This window comes from Rhinopithecus roxellana, chromosome 12 (assembly GCF_007565055.1).
Source record: "Rhinopithecus roxellana isolate Shanxi Qingling chromosome 12, ASM756505v1, whole genome shotgun sequence".
Classification (NCBI taxonomy): Eukaryota; Metazoa; Chordata; class Mammalia; order Primates; family Cercopithecidae; genus Rhinopithecus; species Rhinopithecus roxellana.
The window spans coordinates 46,295,376-46,311,723 of NC_044560.1; the positions used below are offsets into that span (position 1 = coordinate 46,295,376).

Below are 16,348 nucleotides of genomic sequence, written 5' to 3' on the forward strand. Positions count from 1 at the left end.
TAATTTCTATTCCTTATAATGCTTTAGTACAGTAACGCCTTACACATTTGTAGAAGCATTGTTTATTGAATGAATAAGAGAATGATAAAATCAACATATAGGGATTTTCCAAGTGCAGAATGTACATGTAGTAGTGATTACCCCCTTTTGATATACTACATTCTTTTTAGAGCAGGGAATTTCTCTTCTCTATGGAAGAAGAGTAGCCCCTTTTTTAGTGCATGGAAGTAACTGAGCACTAGTACCAAAGAGAGACTTTATGAAAGTATTTCCTTCTATATTTATACTGTACTAGGATACTAACACTTTTTGCTCAATTTGTGAATTTCTCACAAATAACACTGACAGAGTAGAGGTAATCATCACGTAGTCTTGGTTTCTAGTATATTGTCTCCTGGTGTAAGTATCTGTATAATTCTTTTCTTAGAGTAATATGAACGATATTATTGATTATAATTAAAGTAAGTAATTTGCCTAATTATAAACTGCAGAAGTATTTCAACATGGGAAAATACATTGAAAGTAGTAATTTTATAAAGGATTTTCTGCCTGCCTTTTAATACTTCCTGTCTGAGTACACATTGCTAGAAGCAGAATCTAATCTTTCCTTGAACTTGTGCCTATTTAAATAGAACCCTGGTCAAATATAACCAGCAATGTAAAAACTAAAAAATTTTATGCCAAGGAAAATAAGAAACTTGTAAGCAAATGTAGGCCCTAATTTAAGGATTCCTAGTTCCTAGGAACCAGTATAAAAATTTCTTAGCTGTAGAGAATTTTAGGACATTTAAGAGCCTAAATTGTTAAATTCCAAGCAGAGCAAAGTCCTTTATCCTACACCAGGTTGTGTAATCTTATGGAGATATGACTTTCAAATAAAATACAAGGTATTTTGGCTCTTTTTTACATAGTATTTCTTTAATTTCTTCCTTTTTAACTATGATAATTTGTTTTTGAATTAATGTTCGATAGGAAGATCCTATTGTATGTTTTATACTAATAACATTTCTCAATTAGAACCACTCACCTGTCAAGTCTTCAGTTGTCTCATTAGACCATCTTTTTGGACAGTGTAGATCCAGAAGTTAAGTGACCTTTGAAGGAATAATTTTATCTATTTTACTGTTTTGTATGTTCACTATTAACACGTTAAGTTTTGTACATATATATTTTTTAATTGAACAGCCATATCTTTGGACATGTAAAGATTTTTATTTGTTTGTTTGTTTGTTTATGAGACGGAATTTTGCTCTTTGTTGCCCAGGCTGGAGTGCAGTAGCACAATCTCGGCCCACTGCAACCTCCCCGTCCTGGGTTCAAGCGATTCTTCTGTCACAGCCTCCCGAATAGCTGGAATTACAGGTGCCCCCAACCGCGCCGGGCTAATTTTTGTATTTTTAGTAGAGATGGGGTTTCAGCATGTTGGCCAGGCTGGTCTCGAACTCCTGACCTCAAGTGATTCACCTGCCTTGGCCTCCCAGAGTGCTGGGATTACAAGCATGAGCCACTGTGCCCGGCTAAGATTTTTAATGCGCAAAGGACTTCTTGTGAAAACTCAGGTATTTCAAAAACCTATAAAAAAGAAAAATCTTGACTCTCTTTACTTTTTGGATCTATCATACCAGACCCTTTGAATGACTAACCATACTTTTTAATAACACAAATGGGATCTTGTTATATATAATAGCTCATGATATATATATTTTTCAGGATCTTAGTATTTTAAAATTTATTTTCCTATGAATGTCTATAGAGTTACGACATCCTTTTTGATAGCTGCATACTCCTCTGTTATATACATGAACCTCAATTTAATCAGCCCCCTTTTAATCATGTGTTTCCAATTTTCTAATTATAAACAGTATGTATAGAAAATGCTTTTATGGTGGTGGTGTATGTATATAAATATTTTCATATACATTCATAGACGTTGACTTTTAACTTATGATTGCTTTTGTCAGATTGTCCTTCAGAAGGGTTGTACCAATGTACATCTCGCCAGGAGTATATGAGAGTTTCTCTTTTCCTATATCCTTTACAAATGCTTTTAATGAAAAAGGCAAAAAATGTTGATAAATCTAACAGACAAGTATATATCTAGTTTGTTTTGCTGGCCATCTCTGTTGCCCTCTTTGCAAATTATCTGGGTAGGTACATAATTTGCTCCTCTCCTTGTTACCCTCTTTTTAAGTTTGTCTCTTTCTGACTAATTTTAGGAATTATTTACATATTGTGGATACTAATTTTTTGTTATATATGTAACAAATAATAGTTTTTTTCAGTTTGTCATTTTCTTCTACCTGTGTTTATGGTTATCACTTGCTGTGTATTAATGGATGCTTTAAAATTTATATCTTATAAATGTTCTGGCTTAGGCTAAGAAATGCCTTTCTCACCTGTAAAATCTCGTCTCTTTAAAGCTCTTCTAGTATTTTTGTGGTTTTATTTTTGTTATTTTAGCCTTTGATTAATCTATAATTTATTCTGATGAGATTGAAATATGAATTCATCTTTTTCCTGCTAAGTAGGCAACTACCTCAACATTTTTCATTAGTTTACCTTGTTGATTTGAAATTTCTTTGAAGGAGAATTTTAAATGCAAGGTAAATACCTACTAGATTTACTTGGGAATTTATTAATGGAGTCAGTAGTCAAATGGAAAAGAATTTGGATTCAAAATTCAAAATTGCATGCCTTTCACCTTCAGAGACGAGTTTAAAATTATATTGCTTATGTTGAAAATCAAACATAGTTTATCGATAGTGTTCAGTCAATTTCTATTTAGCCTGGAATCTAAACTCCTAGAAGTGTTAAGTAACTAAATTTTTTAATATCTGTACTATTTATTCATTTATTTATTCATTAAATATGAGGCACTATTTAAGGGACTAGTAATAGAGCAGTTATACAGATAATAAGGTCCCTGCCCTCATGTTTTGGTTGTATTAGAGGAGAAATAAAAATAAGAAGTAATACATAAATGAGCAAGATAATTATAGATTCTATAAGAGTTCTGAATGAAGTAACAAAGTGGTGTGATGGGGGAAGGGGAAGGGTGAGGCTTTCCTGTATTTGAAAAATGGGAAGTAGCAAGTCATGTCCATGCCCACAAAGCAAAGATAGTAGTAATCCAAATGTGGAGATTTGGGAGTGGGAGTGGCAGAGGGAAGCATGCATGGCGTGTTTGCTTTTCTGTATGTTTTGCATGTCTATTTCATTTGAAAATCTCTCATTGACATTTGTGAGCAGATTTTTTTGAGTTTTTTTCCTTTTATTATTTTTTATTTTTTAATGTAGATTAATTTTTTTGAAAACTTTTAGGTTTGGGGACACATGTGAAGGTTTATTAGATAAACTCGTGTTATAGGGATTAGTTGTATAGATTATTTCATCACTCAGGTATTAAACCCAGTACCCAATAGTTATCTTTTCTGCTCCTCTCCCTCCCCCACCCTCCCTTCTCAAGTAGACCCCTGTGTCTGTTGTTTCCTTCTTTGTGTTCGTAAGTTCTTATCATTTGGCTCCAACTTATAAGTGAGAACATGCGGTATTTGGTTTTCTCTTACTGCATTAGTTTGCTAAGGATAATGGCCCCCAGCTCCATCCATGTTTTTGCAAGACATGATCTTGTTGTTTTTTATGGCTGCATGGTATTCCCTGTGTACATGTACCACATTTACTTTATTTCTTTATCCAGTCCATCATTGATGAGCATTTAGGTTGATTCCATGTCTTTGCTATTGTGAATGGTGCTGCAGTGAACATTCATGTGCATCTGTCTGTATGGTAGCCTGATTTATATTCCTCTGGGTATATACACAGTAACGGGATTGCTGGGTCGAATGGTAGTTTGCTCTTTGAGGAATCACCATACTGCTTTCTACAATGGTTAAACTAACTTAGACTCCCAACAACAGTGTATAAGTGTTCCCTTTTCTCCACAACCTCACCAGCATCTGTTGTTATTTTTTTACTTTTTGATAATAGCCATTCTGACTGGTGTGATATGATATCTTATTGTGGTTTTGAATTGCATTTCTCTCATGATCAGTGATGTTGAGCTTTTTTTCATATGCTTGTTGGCTGCATGTGTATCTTCTTTTGAGAAGTGTCTGTTCATGTACTTTGTGGACAGATTCTTTAATCCCAGGTCCTTGTCTGGCTGCAATATGATTCTGTGTTCACAGCATTGATCATACTACATTATTATCATTATTTGCTTGTCTGATTTCCCCTCTAGACCATGAGTTCTCTGAAGTTAAGGACTTCATTTTTTATCTCCATATTCTCAGTATCTATCACACTGTGGATACTCAATAAACGTTACAATGAGGAATTATAGACATACTTCAGGTTAATATATTATCATGTGCTTTGCATTCTGTTCTTTCCCACCATCTCCTCAGGAATCTTATATTCTTGTTCTAGTATATGCAGACTCTGTCTCAACTAAATTTTTTTCACAAGGATGTAATCAAGATCAAACCTTTCTTATTTTAAAAGACTTCCAAAATTCCCATATTCTGTCTCCAATTATTACATTATCTTTTTCCCCTTCACAGCTACTTTTAAGAATTTCATTTTCTTTTATTACCTCCGTTTTACTCCTGAACCTACTTTTATCTTTTTGCAGCCTGAGATTTTCAGTGACTTTCATTTTGCTAAACCCTGTTGAATTTTTTCAGTACTTGCCTAACTCTTGAGTAGCATTTAATATTTAATTATTTCATTTTTCTTATATTTTCTTGCTTTGGTTTCCATGTCATTGTACTCTCATACTTTTCTTTCTTCTGTATGGGTGCCTTTCCAGTCTTCTTTGCAGACTTGTCTGTCTCTGTCTGAACATAGAATCTTGGAATTCCTTAAGATGCCATTCTTAGAACAACACAGATGAGTAATTGATATACTTTTAATCCATTCATAGCTGGTATCCTTGAGAATAACTCTCAGCTTGGGAAAAATTATATATAGGTGCAAGACAGAAAAGATTAAGTAAAAACTTTGTAGTCCTGAATTTGAATTGGAAATATCAGTTCGAAGTCAGGATACTTTTTTTTTGTTAGAAGCATTTCCCCCCAGCTCTTTATAACTGAAATCATCTAGAAACAGTGACCAGTCCACAATGAATGCTCACATTGTGGTTTGAAAAAAAAAAAAATGTTTCTTGAGAAAACTACAGCTTCTTGGTAAAATCACTGACTCCAGGTCTGGGGAAAAACAAGTAAGAAGAGTCTGGAACATCTTGTCATAACAGATAATTGTCACAGACTACTACAATTGAATCAAAAACCAGCTTGCATTGTTTTTTTCATTTGCCAAAGATGGGACAATTTAATCATCTATAAGGATAATAACTATAATATACTGAGATTCATCAAATATGTTTCATCTGTGAGTTTATAAATGATGCTAAAAAATAAGATGTAATTGATCCTTTTTGGAGGATTGTAGTACACCAATGTATTATTTTGCAAACTGGCAGATAATAGAAAAGAATCAAGCATTTATTCCTGCCTCTCATATAATGGTTCACTGGCAAAGCAAATAGTAGATGAGGGAAAGCACTCTTCATAAGTGTGCTCCAGATGTAAAATTAAAAAGAAATGATAGAATATTACCGTTTGGCAACCTGAATGAATTAATGGATTTAGGTGGGCTAGGCACTGTGGCTTGTGCCCGTAATCTCAGCATTTTGGGAGGCCAAGATGGGAGAATCACTTGAGCCCAGGAGTTTAAGACCAGCCTGATCAACATAGTGAGACCCCATCTCTACAAAAAATAGAAAAATTAGCCCAGATCACTTTAGGCCAGGAGTTCAAGGCTGCAGTGAGGTATGATCACACCACTGCACTTCAGCCTGAGTGACAGAGTGAGACCTTGTCTCTTAAAAAAATAAAATAAATTTTAAAAATTAAAAAAAAAATGGATTTAGGCATTGATCATCATTGTCTACTAATTTCACAAAAGGAAGCAACCAAATATTTCCTGAAAAAATAACACAGTATCCTTTATAAAGTGATCTTCCTGAAAAAAATTCTAACCTCAATGTGACTAAGGCTCTGGATTCAACTCTCAATTTACAAAACCCACAGTAGAATATCTCAAATGACACTACAGGGGTGCGATCAGTAAAATCTAGGCTCTGGAAAATCTACACAGAAACAGTTCACTTTCCTCAACAAATAAATCACAAGGCTAGAAAAGATGGGGGATCTTGTAAATGAAAAGACATCCCCATAGACAGCTAGGTACCTATTTTTTCCTCCTATAGGGCTTTTGCATGCCTGTCTTGTAACACTGTGTTGTTTTGAAGTGGTCTGTGTATAGGCATTTTTATCCCGTTATACTATGTTCCTTAAGACCAGGGAGTGATTTCTTAATCCTACTATTTATTTTTCTAGTGCCCACCACAATGCCTGACATTTATTGAAGCAATCAGTAAATGTTTTCTTTATGCATTTTACTTGATGATTTCAGTGGTTGGTCAGTCACAGTCAACTTTGATCTAACTTCTTTAGATTAGCAAGCTAACCAGTCATAACAGTTCCATATTTGCCTTTTATACTTTTTGACTATTTTGAGCACAACTCATTCTTCTCCATTTTTTTAGTACTTCTAGATGGTGTGCTTATTGTCAAAGACATTCCCATCCTCTAGCATGGAAATTACTTTATTGCTTTTTCTAATTGTAAAGATCATATATTTTCACTGTAAAATTTTAAATAAAGTATAAAAATGAAAACCATTACTATTAACTAAAACACACTCAAGCCATCATTATTATTTTTTAGAAATATGATTTTATCCATTCTCTCTCTCAGCCTTCCCCCACACCCCCATACAGAGTTTTCCACAAATAGGGTAATGCCACTACACATCCTGCTCTGGAACCTGCTTCTCCCCCACCCTGTGTCCCATTCAATATGCTAGGTATCTCTTTCCACATCAGTAAATATGGCCGTACATTGTCAGTTTGAGGACACATGATATTCCTTCTTATTAATATATGTTAACCAACTCAGTACTGATGAATATTGTGTTTCTTTGTAATTTTGTGTAATCATTCTCTTATGGAACACAATCATTTGTACATGTGTGCAGTTTTCTTCTCAGGTTAGAGGTGTGTTTGTTGGGTCAAAGTGTTGTGTTCATTTAAAATTTCTATATTGCCCTACCACTCTTCAGGAAATTTAGACCTGTTTTCATTGCCCCAGCAGTTGATTAGCGAGGTTCTATTATACTCAACGTCTTGTTCATTGGCTATAAGCACTAGTCTTCAGGTAAAGTAACTCTTAATTTTTTTTTTTTTTAAGCTCTTTGGTGTCTTTTCTTGAATTATTTCTCTTCTGTGTGTTGGCAGCGAGGACTATTAAAGTTTGTCTATGATAGAGATCATAAGCTGGACAAGAATTCAAACAAATGCAAATTAGGATGTTACTGTCTTGTAGTAGCTACCTAACTCTATTATACCCATCATATTGTAATGCATTTTTGAAAAATAATGTGGAATATTATACCTCTTAAATTCTTAATCACATTTATACAAAAGCCACATTTATAAATGTCATCGTATTTATATGTGCTTGGAGGAACTAAGATAATATTATAACTTTTTTAACTTAATAATGTTTCAGTCCATATTCATTTATTCCATAAGCCTCTTGTAGAGTGAAGATAATGAGTTTTGAGGTCTGACTGACCTGTACTCTGATTTCAGCTTTGTCATTTACTTGGTTGTATATGAAAATCAATTAACTTTTCTGAATCTCAGTTTATCTGCAAAATTGGGACATGTTTGCTGTGTATTTGAATGATTGCTCTCAAAAGAAAATAAAACATCACATGTTAAATAGTTAGCATAATGGCTAGCCAATATCTGTAATTCAGCATTTGCTCACTTATTTTGTGGCATTTTGTGAGTGATACATAGTGTTTTTTAGATTTGTATTTACTATCTTCTATGCTGTTGCTTTCACAGGAATCTTCTCTACATATACCCTCAGAGTCTTAATTTTGCCAATCGTCAAGGTTCTGCTAGAAATATAACAGTGAAAGTCCAGTTTATGTATGGAGAGGATCCAAGCAATGCCATGCCGGTAAGAAATGTTCGTTTACTTTTCTAATTTTTTGTATACAGTTCAAATAGACATTTTTTCTTTCTTTTTGGTTGGCAGCTCCAACCTGGAAATTAATGTGATCTTTCAAACCAAATTTCTAACTGCATTACTTTCTGTATAGAGATAGTAATGACATTACTTAAAGACTAACTTGTTTTTGAAGACTTGGTATATGTTAGACACTCCTAGAAATACAAAGATGAATAAGACTTGTAATACAGAGGATATAAAATGAATACATATAAATCTAAAATAGTAGTTTTCAAAAGAGAGTTAGATCAGTATCACCTAGAGAACTGTATCAAATTAGAGATACCTTTTCTGTACTTTTGGCATCTATGATTCTTATTCTCCTCAACTCCCTTTAGAATGTAAGGCCAACTAGGGGAGGTGGGAAATGATGTGTGGTATATGAGGCTGTGTTATAGTTTGAAAATGCTCCGCAGGTGATTTATTATGTGTGGCTTTCCCACCTTGGTTGACAGACTCTGGCATTAGTTCTCAATCTTGGTTGCACATTAGATTCACCTGGGGAGCTTTTCAAAAATACCAGTGCTCAGGCTGAATCTCATTTAAATTAAATCGTAATCTCTGGGATTGAACCAGATTTCAGTATTTTTAAGTCTCACCAGGGATTACATTTTGCAGACAATGTTGAGGATCAAGCTATGTGCTAATTATTAGAAGATTGATACAGGGATTCAAAGGAATAGGTAGGTATTCAGAGGTGGGAGAGAATGCCTTACTAAGGTAAGAAGCATCTCATGGAAGAAGTACTTTTGTGCTGAAATCAAAGGTCATTAAAATGTTAATAGCAGTGTGTTTGGAGAGTGGGGAAAGGAAAGCATTTCAAGTTGGGGAATGCCCATGAACCATAATGACAATGGTGAGTTGCCAGTGAACCAGAGCACTGGAAGAAAAATCAGAAATAGTAGATTGAGACCAGACTAGAGATTCTTGAATGTCCAAATTGTCATTCAGGATTTGTGGGACACTAGTAAATGCAAGTTTCATGAGAGTGAATTTTTGGCTCAGCCGAAGTTAGTAATATATGGAATAGAAATATGCTATTGCTATAGATGCTCAACCTCTGAGAACCCTAGTGGGATGAAAATGAGCTAAGGTGCATTGTTAATAGTCTTATTTTATCCTTCCATGTCCATCTTTTAATGAAGTTCTTCTGATTTTCCACGTACTAGGAAAGATTCGTTTTCTTCTATCCTATTGCCTCGGTTGCATCAACATTTGTATATCTCCTTGACAATAGTGAGCACAAATTATTCATCTTTGTATTCTCCTATGGCATTTTTTTCAGTTTATTGCATATACTACATACTGAATAAATATTTGTTGAATAATTGTAGAACTTATTTTTGAGGTTTGGAATTCACATTTCATGTTTTATACTAGTTTATTTCTGCTGAAGGAATGAATGTACTATGATAGTTGATGAAAAGATACTAGATTGTGAAAATAGATGCTTGGTCAGCCTGTGTGTGAGTTGCCATATAAATTTGAGCATGTGACAAATATAGTATATGTAGAATAATCTACTTTTATTGTTTACCTAACAAACTCTTTCTTGTCTTATCATATATGTGGCCTCCTCTACAGAGCCCCAGCTGCACCCATCCTATACTGGCAGTTAGACCACTCCCTCTTTGGTGCTACCATAGCATCTTCTCACTTCTTTCATGGGACTTTATCACTTTATAATTCTATATTTATTTCTTAATCTCGCCCATTAGATTGTGAGCTCCTTGAGAGCAGGGATGATGTCTTACTCCTATCTATATCTTGACTCCTATCACATTTTTGGATAAATAATTAATGCTCAGTCTATATTACTGAATGATTAAAAATACATGTCAGATGGTCAAAAAAGGAACACTGTCTGCTTTATGTCATTCATATTATGAAAGTAAACAAGTTTTTTGAAAAGTGATAGCATCTCAGAGGGAAATAAAGGTATTGCATTTCTTTTACTTGTGTGTTATTAGTCATATGAAAATACAATGTTTTTATGTGTGAAGTGGCTGATTTGAAAGAGTATATAAACAGAGACATACTGTGTTTGCTTTTTTTTTAAAAAAAAGGACTGTTTAAATGGGTCCTAAGATAAATTTTTGTAATGTAATATTGACATGATAAAATCGTGAACTTCATAATTCTGGCACAGGAACAATTTATGAAAACATACTAAGGTATTTGTAAATTGAGGAAATTTTATACATATGTTAGGAAAGTCATAATTATTACACTTGTATATACCCTTAAAATAACAGAGCCTGCTTGAAATGTTGCAAAAAGAAACAGAAATACCTGCTAATATGCCTTTCTAATTAAGGATGCCAATTAATCTCTTTATATAAATAATAAACTTTGAGTTGTTTTACCAGTTGTGTTGATGGAAGTGTGCTGACATGTTCACACATCTATTCATGCATGTGTAAAGATGGCTATACAGACTTTAAAAGTTTAATCTCTGGCTAGATAACACTGCAAGTGTGTCTCACCTAGGAATTATTGCTATAACCTTGACGTTGAGCCATTTATCTAATCAGCTGCTCTAATTAACCACAGTATTCCTGTTATTACTCCAGAATTCAAGAGACAGATATACAAGACTGAATTACTTTACCTATAAACTTATTCCAAAAGTAATATTGTATTCTTTTTAACGTGGTGGATTAAAAAATATATGTATGCAAAAATATAAGAATGGAGCTCCTCCTCTATTGTAGAGTAGCTTGAAGGAAATATTAGAAGCAAAGGATACATAGCTTGACCTAAAATAGGATTTCTGATATCATATATAATTTATATTTGACTTTCAGAATGACTCTGCTGTTTTAGTGTTGAAGCCAACAATTTGTATAGTAGGTTTATGCCACTATTTATATTTCTTATATAAGTTCCAAATAATATGCTACATCTGATTAAAAGTGAATTCTTCACCTTCTTTAAGAAAAAGGAAAGAAATGTATCTAATTTTCAGTAGATATAAATAAAATTGATAGAAACTTTCGAAATGTTTGAATGTCAGATGGGTCTGTTGTTGAAAAGAAACTTATAGTTAAGCAATTGAACTTTTTGATGAACGTCAGTAGGCACATTGTTCTTCATTGGGCTGATTTTGCCCATTTTTCTCAGATAGTTATTAAATCAGACAAATTCTTACATAGGTATGAAACATCCAGCATTTACTACAACAAAGTTTCAACATGCTGTTATTTGTTTCAGGTAATCTTTGGTAAATCTAGCTGTTCAGAATTTTCAAAGGAAGCCTATACAGCCGTAGTATATCATAACAGGTACTGAATTCAAATATTTCTTTCAAAGTTACTCACTTCTCAGTGGCATTGTTAGCACTCACATTAGTGTGTTTACCAAATGCTTTGCTGCACTAAATGTGCCAAATTCAAGGCTGACATCAGAGTTATAATTTTCAACCTGTGGATGCACAGCCATTCTCTATTGACATCTCAAATGTGACTTTGTACACCAACATCTTTTCTATCGAATTCTCTGATCCTTTCATTTTTATTATATTGTTATTGATTATCATTGTGGCCTCTGGTCCTTTGGTCTTTCCCAGTTATTTCCACCTGACACTTTGTAGTAACTTAACCCTTTACTAAACTTGAACACATTAGTCAGTTAAATTGGTGATGCTACCAGTATCCATTAATTCTTTGATTTAGTGACTTGCCATTTTTCTTCCTTGAGAAATTGCTAACTTTGGATAACCTTTAATTTCTGCTTTCTTTTTGGGGGGATTATTGAATACTGTTGGAGAAAAATCACAAAATTGTATTAATCAGGACTATCACAAATTGATGTTGTTGTATCATATGATAGGGCTATAGTAATTCATTTTATCTATTTTTTTTTTGGCCTCAGCTCTTTTGTAATCTTATTGTCATTGTTTTTTTGTTTTTTGTTTTTAAAACTTTGCCCTCATTTAGCAATAGCTACAGCAGTTTCTTCTAGCTCCTACTTCTTTTCTGTGTGCTTTACTCTCTGCATTCCTATTTATTAAGACCATCCAACTTGAGATGGTCCATCAGCTTCTCTACTCTTCATCTCAAATTCTCTATACTGATTTGCCTTTCCTTCTGTTTCATGGGAAATGATGGCCTGCTCCCTGGTAAATGTGAATCTTTTCACCTCTGCTTTCAAATGATCCTTTTGACCTCTTTCAGAATATAAGTCAATCATTTATTCTGTTTCTTGCAGCATTAGTCTCCTGCTTCATTGGCTCTGTTTCTTATTCTCAAAAAGAAGCTTCTGTTTCCATACTTACAAACACAACAGTCCTTTCTCAGTGCTGTTGTATAGTATGTATTTTCCTCGCCCTTCTTAAAACTTTCCTCTTATCTTTATGTTATGGCCTTGTCTTGGACTTCCTTCTACCTCTTTGAACACTTCTTTTTTTTTTTTTCTGTAGTATTCTTTTTCCCGTAAGTGTAAGGCATTCCACACAAAACACTAAAGTTTTGCCCTTAACTCTCATTCTTAATATATTGTTTTCTTAAATAATCGTACACGTATCTCTCATAGTTACATTCAGTGAAAATGCTACTGCCTTAATGTTTATGTGGATTTTTTCCAGTTCTGTTTTTAGTCATACCTTCCTTTTGAAGTACAGATACATATTTTTAGTATTTTTAGTGGCCTATTGGACATGCTCATTTGGATGCCCTGCTGTCTTCTCTGTGTTCATGTATCTATCCCTGACTCTTGTCCTGACCCTATGTCTTTCTTACTCTCCGTTTTTACTAATGGTACCACCATTTTTCCAGATACTCTGGCTCAACATTTAAGACATCTTTGTCTTTCCTCTTTAATATTCAATAATCTGTTAAGTCTTGCTGATTTCCTTTCTGCTTTATTACTAAACATAACCTGTGCTGTCCTGTTTCTGGGCCATTCTTGGGTTTTTTTTCTATTATAATATCAAATCCCTTTATTTATTGAACTCCTACTCATTCTTCAAGGTCCATATCAAATATTATCTCCTAAGTTACAATTTCCTGATCTCTAACTTGAAGTAATCTGTTCAGCTCTGTTCTTGAAGCACATAACCCTATATGCTATATACCAGGGGTCGGCAAACATTTTCTACAAAGGACTGGATGGTATATATTTTAGGCCTGTGGTTATATGGTCTCTCTTGCAACCATTCATCTATGCCATTATAGTGCAAAAACAGCCATAGACAGTAAGAAATGTTACAGGTAAATGGGTATAGCTGTGTTTCAATAAAGCTTTATTTATGGACATTGAAATTTGAATTTCATATAATTTTCACATATTGTGAAATATTATTATTCTTTTTTACCCCCATTTAAAAATGTAAAAACCATTCTTAGTTTGCAGGCTATACAAAACCAGGCAGTGAACTATTTTTAGCTCATAGGCCATAGTTTGCCAACCCCTGTTTTATAGCATAGCTATTGATATATGTGTGTCTTATTTATATTCCTACTAAGTTGCATACTTTTTGAGGGTAGTTGTTTTTTAATGTTCATCTTTAACACCACTGCAAAAGTAACGCAATGTTTAGCCAAAGGTGGGCAATTAAACCTACTTATTGAATGAATAACTCTCTTAGATATTTAATTTTCAACAAAAGTCTTCACATTATGTGATTTTTAGGACAGAAGTGAACTAAAACACTGAATACCAGGAAATGTATTGATAAAGAAGATAGTAATTTCTAAAAATTATCCCATTTTATTACTAGGTCTTTTTTTTTGTTGTTTGCAGCATCAGTGGAATTAAAATGACTATGCCATCTGACATTGTTGGTAAACTCAACTTTCTCATAATTCAGTGGTGATTGGTGGGATTAGTAAGAAGATGCCTAGTGTCTTTTTTTTTCCACCAAAGTCATCAAGTTCTCAGGTGGCTAACATTAGCTGTCTTTCTTGCTTATTATCAAAAGCCTTGTTCTACTTAATATTCCTGTGTTCAAGTCTATACCTGTTAATGTTTTTGAGGCTTATTTGAGATGGAAGGATATTTGACCTATTAACATCTAAGGAAGAAAACCTGATTGATGGGACAGACCTCGCTTTAAGGATAGTTGGAGAAATATGGTTTGGTTGCATTTTTGTTGAATATAATTCTGAGAGACACTCATTGAATATGGAAGGTTGGAATGCTAAGGTTTTATCCCTTTTTGTTATGAATAGCAGCCATGCTTTTCTATAAAAGTGCCCTCTTGGGATTATTCTCAGTGAATATTGAGAAGAAAGTGTCATTGGTTTGATCAAACAAGATATTTGTTGTATTCTTAACAGTCTGGAAGCGCTTCTAAACTAAGACAAATGCAGTTTGTGGGCGTTTCCTGATTTTACTGGGTTTTTTGTTTATTTTAGCGGTCAATTCTAGTCCATATTTTGGTAACTTTTTTTATTTCTTCAACGAGATGGTTGATGTAAGACAGTCTATAGAGCAAAACTAGATCTTTTTTTAAAAAATATTTTATTTTATTTATGTTTTGTCTCATTCTGTCACCTAGGCCGGAGTGCAGTGGCAGAATCATAGCTCACTGCCGCCTTGAACTCCTGGACTCAAGTGATCCTCTCATCTCAGCCTCCCAAGTAGCTAGGACTTGTTTTTTGTTTTTTATTTTTTTGTTTGTTTGTTTGTTTGTTTGTTTTTTTTGTAGAGATGAGTCTGGCTATGTTATATAGACTGGTCTCAAACTCCTGACTCCAAGTAATCCTGACACCACATCCTCCCAGAGTGCTGGGATTACAGGTGTGAGTCACTACACCTGGCCTCCAGTGTGATATTTTGATATTAAGTTGTCTAAAGATGCCTTTTTACCACTTTGTTTACAAATTGGTTTTTTTACATATTAGTTTTAATATGAAATTATACTCCTATGTAGGGAAAATGTTTTATGAATTGTTTATCAGAATTGGCTCATAAATATAGAACTCCCTACCTTAGTGTCTTTTTTTTTTTTTTTTTTTTTTTTGAGACAGAGTCTCCCTGTGTCGCCCAGGCTGGAGTGCAGTGGTGTGATCTCAGCTCACTGCAAGCTCTGCCTCCCAGGTTCATGCCATTCTCCTGCCTCAGCCTCCCGAGTAGCTGGGACTACAGGCGCCTGCCACCACGCCCGGCTAATGTTTTTTTGTATTTTTAGTAGAGACGGGGTTTCACCATGTTTGCTAGGATGGTCTTGATCTCCTGACCTTGTGATCCACCTGCCTCGGCCTCCCAAAGTGCTAGGATTACAGTCATGAGCCACCGTGCCCTGCCAGTGTCCTCTTTTATACAGCTTCCAATCTAATGGAGATCTCAAGATCAAGGTGGTGATTATTAATGAACTTTCAAACAGTAGGATTACTCAGCCCATTAAGAAAAATGGGATGAGAAGTTTCAGAAACAGTGGCAGCTCTCTTTTATGGAAGTAGGATTTAGTTATTTAGAGATTGGGGATAAAGAAAAACATTTTGGACTAGAGGAAAAATTAAACATGAATCTTAAAATTTTTAAATTATTCAAATATACAAATACATTATTTATTTTGGACAAGTTACTGACTGTTGTGTTTTTTTGTTTTTTTGTTTTTTGTTTTTTTGTATGAAGGTCTCCTGATTTTCATGAAGAAATCAAGGTTAAGCTTCCTGCTACTTTAACTGACCATCATCACTTGCTTTTTACTTTTTATCATGTTAGTTGTCAACAAAAACAAAATACTCCTCTTGAAACACCAGTGGGATATACGGTAAGTCTTTTTGGTTGAATATTTAGATCAAAGAGCTAAAATAATGGTGATATTTAAGATATAGTTGATATTTCTTGTCAGTTTTTGTTTTCTTTCTGTTTTTCTTTTTCTTTTCTTTTTTTTTCCTGAGATGGAGTCTCACTCTGTCGCCCAGGCTGGAGTGCAGTGGCATGATCGTGGCTCACTGCAAGCTCCGCCTCCTGGGTTCCCACCATTCTCCTACCTCAGCCTCCTGAGTAGCTGGGACTACAGGCACCCACCACCGCGCCCCGCTAATTTTTTTTGTATTTTTAGTAGAGACGGGGGTTTCACTATGTTAGCCAGGATGGTCTCCATCTACTGACCTCGTGATCTGCCCGCCTCGGCCTCCCAAAGTGCTGGGATTTCAGGCGTGAGCCACCGCGCCTGGTCTTCTTTTTCTTTTTTTTGTTTTTTTTTAGACAGAGTCTCTGTCTCCCAGGCTGGATTGCGGTGGCGCAATCTT

The 16,348-nt window shown here is 34.5% G+C and overlaps 1 protein-coding gene across 6 annotated transcripts in view; it reads left to right on the forward strand.

Annotated features, from left to right (window-relative positions):
* Window positions 1-16,348, forward strand: part of DOCK7 (dedicator of cytokinesis 7) — a 233,854-nt gene that overhangs the window by 93,120 nt on the left and 124,386 nt on the right. For 4 of the 6 annotated variants that reach the window (XR_748766.2, XM_010370685.2, XM_010370687.2 and 1 more), the window contains 3 exons: window positions 7,979-8,096; window positions 11,361-11,431; window positions 15,726-15,864. Coding sequence is in view for 5 of the 6 variants with exons in the window: in XM_010370685.2 (XP_010368987.1) it covers window positions 7,979-8,096; window positions 11,361-11,431; window positions 15,726-15,864 (328 nt within the window). In the remaining variant the exon portion in view is untranslated. Of the gene's footprint in view, window positions 1-7,978; window positions 8,097-9,731; window positions 10,516-11,360; window positions 11,432-15,725; window positions 15,865-16,348 lie in introns of those variants that run through there. The other 2 variants (XM_010370689.2, XM_010370688.2) reach the window with 2 other exon arrangements.